The sequence below is a fragment of the Telmatherina bonti genome (assembly GCF_933228915.1).
Source record: "Telmatherina bonti genome assembly, chromosome: 6".
NCBI lineage: Eukaryota > Metazoa > Chordata > Actinopteri > Atheriniformes > Telmatherinidae > Telmatherina > Telmatherina bonti.
In genome coordinates this window covers 8899297-8910783 of record NC_136624.1, presented here as the reverse complement: position 1 = coordinate 8910783, position 11487 = coordinate 8899297, and the positions used below count along the sequence as shown (strand labels likewise).

The 11487-nt window shown below is 38.3% G+C and overlaps 1 protein-coding gene across 1 annotated transcript; it reads left to right on the top strand.

Moving 5' to 3' along the window:
• Positions 1-1043: 1043 nt before the first annotated feature.
• LOC306757728 (2-epi-5-epi-valiolone synthase-like) lies at positions 1044-5183 on the top strand (the record flags this gene model as incomplete). The annotated part of the gene is made up of 5 exons (XM_079242854.1): positions 1044-1189; positions 3698-4331; positions 4432-4671; positions 4756-5008; positions 5086-5183. 5 exons carry the CDS (start codon positions 1044-1046, stop codon positions 5181-5183), a joined length of 1371 nt encoding a protein of 456 aa, XP_079098980.1.
• Between the last annotated feature and the right edge of the window lie 6304 nt (positions 5184-11487).

Here is an 11487-nt window from a genome sequence, read left to right as displayed (position 1 = left end):
TCTCAAGTTATCCTGGAATTCTGAAGTCTTTCGTGTTTTTACAGCCTTGCACTCTGCAGGAGGACACGGACAAGTTGCATGATTTCTGAAACTTCTTTGGCCAAATAAATGACTGTTACAAGACACAGTTTGGTCCTTTTAGACAAAAAGACTTCAAGCTTTCACACAAACGGTCAGAGTTTAGATTTAAAGATCAGAAGAAGCTCAGAAATCTTCTCAGTAACGAGTGCTGAGAGCTTAGTACTCAATTTCAGGGTGTTAAGCAACACACAAACTAGGTTGGAACTGCTTCATCAAATTATCTTTGGTGTTATGTATTAAATATTAGTCAGAGAATTTAAACACAGGATCTTAGATGGTATTTATTTACATCAGTGGAAACGAATCATATGTAATTTTACCACAACTTCTTCTGAAGAAATTAATCTTTATCAGACAGCCGCGTCTGCGTCCAAACAATCTGACTGCATTTCTACAGGTCTGTATTTGGTTTCACACTGTTAGCCAGGAGATTATGAAAACACTTAAAGCTCTGAGCCCAGTCTAACCAGTTCTGAAAACAGCTCAGTAACATGATTACACCATCTAAACTTAACAGTTCATCCTAAGGCTACAAAACTGTTTCAAAATCACCTGTAATGCATAAGCAAAGTTTTTTTTTTTTTTAATATATCATTCTTTGTGTTGAGTTTTTGTGAAGTTACATGATTTTGTTCAGATTATTTACTCAGTAGTTTAGATAACATCAAAAATGTAACTTCTCAAGAGAATGCCCCCGTGTCCTGGTAACCTCATGAGACACCCATCCTCATTGGTGCAGAAACAGTCACATTTTCGGCCAACGAAACAGGTGTTGCCTTACAATTACACAAAACACATGTGATAGCACGTGATGAGGAAACTATAGAGAAATGCTCCTCCCTTGTCGCTGTGGCATCCTCTAAGTATATAAAGCCACTTCAGCAGTCATCTCAAGAGAAAAAAAAAAGGAAAAACCTCAGGAGGTCTGCTCATACCTGCAGCTTTCAGTCATCACAGATAGAATGGGAAAAGTTCATCAGGTTGACTACGATGGAAAAGAAAAAAAGACCACAGAGTTGAGTTTAGTGCAGGTCAAAGGGACATGGAAGAGCAAACTGGGGAAGAAGATCAATAAGGCTGCAGTTGACTGTGTCTCAGCTGCAAAAATGTAAGTAGAACCTTGTTAATCATTTTAACTGCAGATAAAAAGAAAAAGCTTTTTTTTTTTTACATGCATATATAAGTTTTATTTATTTTTTCAAAGAAAAGGCAGCTGCTGAGGGATCTTTTGTCTTCATGTCTGCTAACAGACCGGTGAGTGAATGTTTGGATGAACTGGTTACCAAACAGGAGTAGAGCCTGCAGAAAGGTTGACTTTGAGGGAGGCACGACGCTAAAAAGTCATGAATATCAAATCAAATCAAAGACACTTTATTCATCCCCGAGGGGAAATTCAGAGTTCAAGCCAGCTCGTCCAAGGTCAGACATACAAACATGTAACATTCATGACAAAAGGGCAATACAGAATTGAGCTAAGCTCAGGCCATGCAGCTATTACAGCGCTGCCTTACAATAGATAAGAACAGAGATACAATAGGATCATAGGGGGTCGAGGGCAAAAAAAAAAGGTCATGTAACTCCGGGCTGCGCCAGGAAGACGCGGTGAAAATACAGAGAAAAAAAACCTCATACACTAAAGCACAAACCAAAATTCTGCCTGAGTCCTGATATTTTGGATGGAAATGTGCAGCCTTTAAAAGTTTAATAAAGTGAAGTGATGAATGTCCATCAGTGACAGTCAGGGACCCCTGGCTGAGGGGCCGACCAAACCCATCTGGCAGAATATTTTTTACTCCATGACGGGGAGCAAATGCATTAAAAACTCTACAGAGCATAATTTAGACCTCAGCCCTGCCAGACACAGAAATGCCTGGTAGAAACCTTCAAAAAGTTTCATTACAATGTGTGTTGCAAAATGTCGTCTGAGAGACACCTCCTGTAGCTGGAAGTGTGGGCGTGGGTTTTTCCTAGAAACTTATCTTAATAAAAAAAACATTAAAATGATTCATTCCCTTCCAGGAAATGTACAGCTTCCCACACATCAGGTGAATCCTTTTAAGTCTTACCTTGAGAGTTTTCAGAAGTACCGACGCTTTTCTGTGAAGGAAAACCTGAAATTCAGGACAGAAAAAAACTGTAGCGCATCACATAATTCATCTAAATAAAGATTTCCCAGTTATAATCCAATTCAATTTAGTCATTAGTTATTGAATATTAATCATAAATCTCTGTGTTTTAATTGCTGATGATGTTTATGATCAAACATTCGCAGTTCTGAGGTAGTTTTTAGAAGTCATGCTTTCTGAGTCTCAGCAGCCTTACTGGTGACAAAGAGTAAGAATGTTACATATGTATGTGTCCAACAGTAAGGGAGCATTAAACAGCATTTTATATATACGGTAAGCTTATAGAAAACATAATAATGTGTCTGATGTGAGGCTGATCAGCTGGAAGTGTTTTCAGCAGCAGCCTCAGGAGGACGGGATGCTGATTCGGGACGTTAGTGGCTGCCGGCTGGAACGTTGGAGATCATTTAGCATCGTTTCACATATTTAAAAAATTAACGAAGATCCTCCGGCGAAAAAAAGATCAGTTCTTGTTCAGTCCATCATGGCCACTCCTTTTTCAAGACAAAGAACTAAAAGTTGCTCTTGGGTTCATATTGAGGAGAAGCCTGGTGAGTTGGGAGGGGGAGCGTTACATAAGCTTCCAACTATGAAAGAAAAGACCCATTATTATATAATTCTAATAGTGAATGGGGGTTTCATCCATACAAGATGCAGGGACTTGATCCCAGTAGCCCTTAGATCATCTCTCTGGTGCCTCTTCGGGGTTACAGAAGCGAGTTTATGCAAACCAGGAGAACATCATCTCACTCGTACCATCACATGTTTCGTTATCTGAGCCATTTGACCTGCAACTTTTCACCTTTGTGTCGATCAGTGTTTTCTCTCCCCTGCCCTGATAAGAGAGCATCAAAATGGCTCAAAGCCTCCTCTCATGAACAAATAAACAGAGATCTCATACATGAGATAGGAGGCAAAGGATGTTAAACATTTAATCAACTTTCATGCATGAATCAATAAAAACAATGCAACGTTTTTTTAAATGCTGAATTTTACCATATGCAATGGTGCTTTTCTTTTGTGTATTAGTCATATTTAGAAATTTATCATAAATTATTATTTATTTTAATTTATTCTATAAAATATTATAAGATAATATATAATCATATTATGTAAATCTTGTATAAAATATAGCTGTATCATTTTCTTTTCCTATTTATCGCAAAGGCAAAACTGTAATTATTACATTTGTTCAATTATATCACATATTTATTTCCAGTGAGTGGAAATATATTGAATGACCCACTAACATCCACTGAAGTGTTTTGTTTTGTTTTTTTTAACAAAAATACCATCCTCATTCATGAATATGCAAGAAGAAAGCTTGTAAATGGGTGTCCACTACAGGGCCACTGTGCATGAAAGAGTTTAATTAAAAACGTTTATTCGTTTCGTCACAAAATTGTAAAGGTAGAAAAACCTGTATTTTTAAAAAATAAAAATAAAAAATCAGATTTTAAGATAAATGCCTGCTGTGTCTTTTGCTGCAGCTATGAAAGCATCACAGAACAGGGCACCTCCTGGACCGTGGTTAGTCCCATCACCTTCACCTACAAGGTAATCGAGACTCGCGGCTTGCTGGATCCAAGCAACGACACCCTCCTGCTGGGCCACATCACTGACCTCCAGCAACTGGAGGACATTAAAAAGTCTAACAAGCCAATCAGGCGATTTGTAGTGGTGGACCAGGAAGTCTACCAGATCTACGGTCCCAAGCTGACTGAATACTTAGAGGCTAACAATGTGGTGTACAAGATCCTGGCCCTTCCAACCACCGAGGAGAACAAATCCATGGAAACGGCCCTGAAGATTCTAGATCAGGTCAACGACTTCGCCCTCGACCGCCGCACAGAGCCCATCATTGCCATCGGTGGTGGGGTGTGTCTCGACATTGTGGGCCTGGCGGCGTCGCTCTACAGGAGGCGCACCCCTTACATCAGGGTCCCAACGACGCTTCTGTCCCATATTGACGCCAGTGTTGGGGCGAAGACCGGGGTTAACTTTGCAAACTGCAAGAACAAGTTGGGCGCCTACATTCCGCCGGCCGCTGCCCTCCTCGACCTGTCATTCATACAAACTGTTCCTCGAAGGCACATCTCCAATGGGCTGGCAGAGATGTTAAAGGTATAGTTGCGTTCTTGCACATTCGAGGCTGATCATGTGCTAAAAGAGTAGTTTAGATCTTCTCATGAAAGTTTACCTTGTAACGTCTTTCCATTTGCAGATGGCTTTGATGAAGCACAGGGGCCTCTTCGAGCTCCTGGAGGAGCATGGCCCTATGTTGTTAGACACTAAATTCCAAGCAGATAACACTGTATATGGTCACAGCAGCTTAAAGGCAGCATCTCAGGCGACCCGTATCGCCATCACTACCATGCTGGAAGAGCTGGCTCCAAACCTCTGGGAGGACGACCTAAACAGACTTGTTGACTTTGGCCACCTTATAAGTCCGGCATTAGAGATGGTAAGTTCTCCACTACAGCAGGTGTGCCGACCATTTTCCTGTGAAACTTTCCTCATACAACCTCATGCTTCCATCATCATTCAGAAAGTTCTTCCATCGCTGCTGCACGGCGAGGCGGTGAACATCGATATGTCGTACATGGTTTACGTGTCCCAGGAGAGTGGTCTATTGACAGAAGAGGAGAAGAAAAGGATCATTAGCTGCATGGTGGGCCTGGAGCTCCCCATCTGGCACGAGGAGTTCACCATGGAGTTGATACAGAAGTCCCTTCAGGACAGGCTGAAACATTCAGGGGGTCTGGTCCGAATGCCTCTACCTGTTGGTCTTGGGGAAGCAGGTAAAAATCATACCTGGTTGCGCCAAAGCAAAGTTTTGTTTTTTATGTACGTTACCTAAAACATCCTTTCTTTGCAGAAATTTTTAACAACACATCCTACGAGATCCTGCACAGAGCTTACATGAAGTGGTGTGAAGAACTGAGCGTTTCCTCTGACAGCACCTGCGATGCTTGATCATTAGCAATGTGCAGTTTTAAAATAGTTTTGTTTATATTTAGCTAAATGTATCTATGCATGGCTCACATGGATGGGGGAAAACCGTTGTAGTCACAGGCTGAGGTGAAAAATACTTGTATAGTATTGTCACAAGTACAGCCACTGGGGCCAGAAGGGTGGCAGCTGTATTTACACTGGCAGTATTTCCAGGGAAAGGCGGAGAAAAGTCTGTTTTCTGGCAAAAATCTGTCAGCTTGAGTTGTATGACGAAATGGTGGTTAAAACTAGGCTAATGCTTGTCTTCATTTTACAGGGTTGCAAGACAAATTGAAAAAGAAAATAAAAATGTTTTTTTAATTTTTGAATACCTATTGAACTGGTTTTTAATCATGTAAACGCAGCAGCCAGCAGGCTCGTAACCTGCTGCTTGCTTGTTACATGCCTCTTATGACTGTCAAATGTACTGTCTATAAACCATTAAAGATTTTTATTGATGATCTGGAAGTGTGTGGTTTTAGTGAAATAATAATCACAAATGCTTTTTACTGACATTTAATATTTAGTAAGTTCACACACAATCAATTTAACCTAACAAAATATAACAATTACATTTGTCCAAAAAATTTAACACTTTATAATTTCCCATTGAAAAGGTTCGTGTGTAATGAGTGTGTTATATAGTGTAAAGAAGTCAGAGTGCTCCAAGATTGGAGAATCAGACGGTTTCATGATAGCTGAGCTAAAGCTAACTGCAACTGAGCTAAACGAGCTACAATGTGCATTTTTAAACCATTTCACTTTCTCGTTAGTGAAATTTATTCTGCAACACATGGCAATGTGATGTGCTACATGCGACGAGCTGCATGCTACAAAGGACGTGCTACTTGTACCCAGTCTGTTTAAACTGTCTAATGCTAGTGTAAAAATGTAGTACTTTTATTGCCTTCCTTTAAACTACAATGAAAATTGGAAGTTTGAGTTGTTTATGTTTTGATAAAATAATTTTCTCTTCTGTTGGGCCTGTTTTAAAATGCAGTGTCTCCAGACCAGCAGTTCTTAACCTGTCACTGGAACCCAGCATTTTTACTGGTCCGAGGCCAATCCAAATATTAACACTATGGGTTTATTTGCATTCAGTAAACCATATCCACTTCCAGTTTAATAACAAAAGTCTTTTCAAATATAAACATGATGCAATAAGATCATCATAAAGACATTTTGCAAGTAGTTTGTGTTATTCGGGCCCGACCAATTTATCGGCCAGCCGATTAAATTGGCCAATTACAGCCCTTCTCAAGATAATCGTCATCGGCCAGAGAATTTGACAATTCAGCGTCGATTTATTCTTTATTTCTTGCAGAAAACAGTAAATGCTTTTAAGTGTCAGAGTCATGCAGAATGATATACTTGGAGCTTTTATCCAATAAAGCTCTGACTTCATTTAATCTTTAGTCCTTCTCGCTGTAACGTAGAGAAGTAAAGTTATAGTCAGGCAACATTACAGGGCTGAGCAGAGCTTGCTGACAGGGAAGTTCATAACTGCTTTGTGAAATGATAATGACTCAACACGTCACCAGTTTCGGTTTAACTTTCTTTTGTAATGATGAGTGAGTGCATTGCTAAAGCTATGCTAGCTTAGCTTAAGTTTTTACTGCCTGTCTGTGGTGCCACTAAGTGTGATCTGTGTTTCAGTGAGTTTGATCTATAACTTCAACCATGACTTGTTACAATAAATGATCAGTTCATATGATCGAGTGGAGCTAACGTTCCTTGTTATAACACTTTAGATAAAATGTAGCTGTACCTTTTTGAAACACTGAAACACAAAACATTTAATTAAAAATGTATTTATTTGATAGTTTTCTTTTTTTTTAAGATTCCAGACATGACCAGTGTTTTCTGCATCGGTAGCACATTTATTCTTTTATTTGTTGAACTTTCCAGCATCTCTCCGTCCAGTGTTGGATGTTTGGTTTCGAGATGCCACTTAGCACTTTGGTGATGGACAATGCTAACTAATGTTAGCTGGCATTAGCTCAGCTCCATCTTCTCTGTTTACTTAAGTGAACCGCACTTAATAAATCAGATTGTTATTGTACAATATTTTCCCCTTGTGGTGGGCTTGGACCATTTTTGTCTCTGATTTTTTCAGTTTTGAACACTTTTTTAGAACTTTAGCGACAGGCTAGCTGCTAGCTGAGTGTCTTTTACTTATTAGAGTTTGTTGAACAACTAATCACCGCCACCAATTGACCGGAAGCTGCGTTGTAACTGAGTTTTTTTTTTGGATAACAGCAACGTTTCTTGTCATAAGTTCCATAGATGGTGCAAAACTGAAAGTTTTTTGGGGGTCCTGTAAGTGGTACTTGGTTATGGACTGGTAAACAATCACTGCGCTACAATAAAAGTGTTCTGCTGTTGTACATTATGCAAGACGCCGATCTCAGCAACATCCCACATTAAAAAAAATGCCAGAAGACTAGCTGTAAACTGCCTATCCTCCCATTTTCTGCCCCCTCCTGGACTTTCTTTTACTCCGCTTGACTATCATCTAAATGTTTCTGCCACTTTACTGCACAATACCTAGTTTTTGTGTTTTTATATTGTAGGCCAATTTTCTTTCTCAACATGCACTAACTCTACACTTTTCTTTTGACAACAATCCCTGTGTTGTAATGTCTGTTGATAATTTATCAATGTTTTTTCTATTGGTATTTTGCAATTTTGTCTATGTTTTGTTAAAACTGCTAAAAAAAAAAAAAGCATGTAATTTAGCCAAGCTTTATCTAGTTATCAGCCTAGCTGGGATTACGACAAGCCTTCTGTGGGACACATGTGGTCCAGGTATCAGTTGTTGGCCTGGATGAGGATCATAGTAGGCCGTTGTGGTCCAGAAGTGGTCCTAACACAGGGGGCCTTCCTTATGTGGTGGTCATGTGACTGAGTTGTGGCAGCTTCTTTCACATTCAGTTGACACCGTAAGTCAAGGCCAAATTTGAGCAAACAATAATGCACATTTGGGCCAAACACTTTTTGCTATTTGGGACTGTTGTCCTCCATTTTGCCTTCTTTGTCCAGATGAACGCGTGTAGGCTATTTGTCCACACAGGTATTCATCACAATGCTTATAAGCAAGCATGACAAAGTACCATTACTACATTGAGAATGGTCACCACATTTGGACTGAAAAGTTGAAAAGAAGAAAACACCACAGACATATGACACAAGAAATGGATTGATGGAATGATGGATTATCTTAAACTAAAATCAAAGAGCTACACAGCAGCATGAGGAACAAAGTGAGGCACGTTTTCTGGTCAAAGCTTCTCGGGCAAAGTTCAAAATTGAGCTGCCAACTTTCATGGAAATGTCACTAGGGTTAAACTGTTCCTCAGGTGACAGAGTGGGCTGTTTAAATAATTACAGGGTCAAAAGTTTGATGTACAGGCCACACGTGCTGCGCTGACCTTGGACAAGATGTTGAACTCTAAGTTGCCCCCGCTGTCAGCTGAGCACCTTGCATAATGTTTTTTACATACATACACAAAAAGTTCAACTCAAAGTCCAAAAGCCATCTGATGATCCTAAAATAAACCATCCATACAGAACTAAACACCAATGTCTTCATATGGGACATTTAATCATCTCCACAGTTTACAGTTTATAAGGACATTATTGCCCAGAAAAATAGCTTAATCTCCAAATAACAACATAACATATTTTTTAGTGTACACAGCTGGATGGGGACACATGAGAGACAGCTGATAAAAATTGTTAAATGTCACAAAACAGCAAATTTTCAAGCTTGGATGGAGAAGTGCTGATGTATCATCTTCTTCTGCAAGTCTGGATGGAAAACCAGCACCACCTACTGTTCATCTGCATGAATTACCGCTGATAGTCAGGTTTACATGTTTTCTGGGAACTTTTTTCAGATTAATGAAGCATTTCAGTGGAAACTCAGTCATCTTCCCGTTGTAAACAAATAAACATCTAGAAAATGGAAAAAATAAAAAATAAATAAAACAATGAAATACTAAATCAGTTACCACCAAATATATCAATGAATGTTTTGCTTTGATTAATGACATAACACAAACGTTTGCAGTGCAGAACGAAGAGGTTGAACTTTGACCCATGATGGATGGGTGATGATCTAAAGTGCCTTTCTTTAGACATTAACTTTTTATTTTTTATTACTATCATTGCAGTTTTGTTAAGTTCAGGCAACAAGCCTTCTGATTTAACATAATTTGGATGAAAACAAATAATTATCTGGAAACAGAAAGTCTGACTGAATATCCAGATAAACATTTACTAAATTCGAGCCATTAAGCATGTGTATCATTTTCCTTCCAAGTGATCGTAATTGAAATTCATGTTTTTACTTTGTTATGTCGGAACATATTTCAGAAAAAGGCATTCTTGTGTGAAATGTTGCTGGTTAAAACTTTCTGACATAAAACACTTCAGCCAGCAGGTTTTATTCCATAAAAACTGTGTTTTGTTCCAGTTTTGTCCAATTTGTTCCAGTGATGAAAGAACATCAGGGTGTAAAAGGCTTGACACATCTGAGACAGATTATTTTAAAAATTAATTTAAAAAAATTTGTAGGCAAGTAAACAACTGAATATTTATTTATTTATTTTACAAAAGAAGCAACAAATGAATATAGACAGGAAGTCCACTGTTGTATAAATCAAATTAATTTGGATTGTTTATTTATCTTTACAATCTTAATAAGTATAATCATAAATAATATTAGAATAACATAATTATCATAATTATAATTATATAATAATAATTATATATATATATATATATATATATATATATATATATATATATATATATATATATATATATATATATATATCCATATTTTGCACATTTGTACAAAAAATTCAAAGGTAAAAAGAAAATAACAAACAGATCAAATAAATAAAGCTATAATAACAATAATAATAATAAGAACAATAATAAAAATTAAAAATCCATCGGGTCCAAGCCTCATGCCAACCTCTCTACCCCAACTTGTCACAAAGCCTCCTGGTGGATTTGAAGTCAGTAGTAACAATCCCAATCTACTTTGTTTGAAAACAATGCACACACAGTGCTAAATGGTTGTAAACGCCAAGATGGTGGACACCCCGTTGCCATGGTAACAGGTGTTTAATTGAGTTTTTTTACTTATCTTGGGATGTTACACACGTGCCGAATTTCGTAGCCTGAGGTCAGAGTAGACGTTTGGGACCCTCGGGACCCCCCCCCACCCACCCACCCGCAATAACTGTTACAATGTCTTAAGAACATACCAAATATGAATGCTTTCAATTTAGGTGCAGATCGCATGTATTTCTGCAGAGATATAAGCAAACCATGTTTCATGGCGAGAAGGCTTTTTCCATAGATTGCCACGGTAACAAGCTTTCTCTTATCAGAAAGATTTGAATAACTTTTGGTCCCCATCTTGTCACGAAGCTTTGTGCTGAATTTAGAGCCAATCGCATGAATCCCATCAGACTAGTTCGTTCAAATACGATGCGCCCAAATTGAAAAAAAAAACGCGCCAAAAAATGGCCGCAAACGCCAAGATGGCGGACACCCTGTTGACATGACAACATGTCTACTATTGAATTTCTTACTCAGCTTGACGTGTTACACATGTGTGCCGAATTTTGTCGTCCTACGTCAAACTAAACTTTTTTGACCCAATTCTAAGGGCCATTTTTGGCGTTTTAGGGGGCGCTGTCGAGCCATTTTTGCATTGAATTGTATGCGGACCACAGAATATTAAAATTTTTTGCCAGGATTGAGGTATGTGCCAAGTTTCACAACTTTTCACGGGGGCTAAGGGGGTCAAAATTGAGCGAGTCGTGCATAGAACGAGAACGAGAATAATAAACATTTCAATAACAAGAGGCTCCTGCCATACTTCACATGGCTTCGACCCTAATAATAATGAGAGCAACAATGTGCTCCGTGTTTTTATTTTTGAGTATATTAAGAGTATAGAGATATAAATTATATGAATGAAATATAATTATAACTTTTACATGTTTATATGGAAACATTTTTCTTGTGTATAAAAGCTTCAGACATACTAAAGAAAAAGATCTAAATCAAGTCATTTGTCCTTCATGTTTCTGATCCATCCATCTTGATGCCATGGTGATGAGGCGTTGCATATACATCAGACAGGAACTCCAGTGTCTCACTGGAGTTTGTTCAGCAGTGAATTGACAAAAATTATGACAAAAAATGCAATAAAAATTAAAATAACTTCAGAGTTTTTTCTTTAATGTTGGTGTAAATGTGTCTG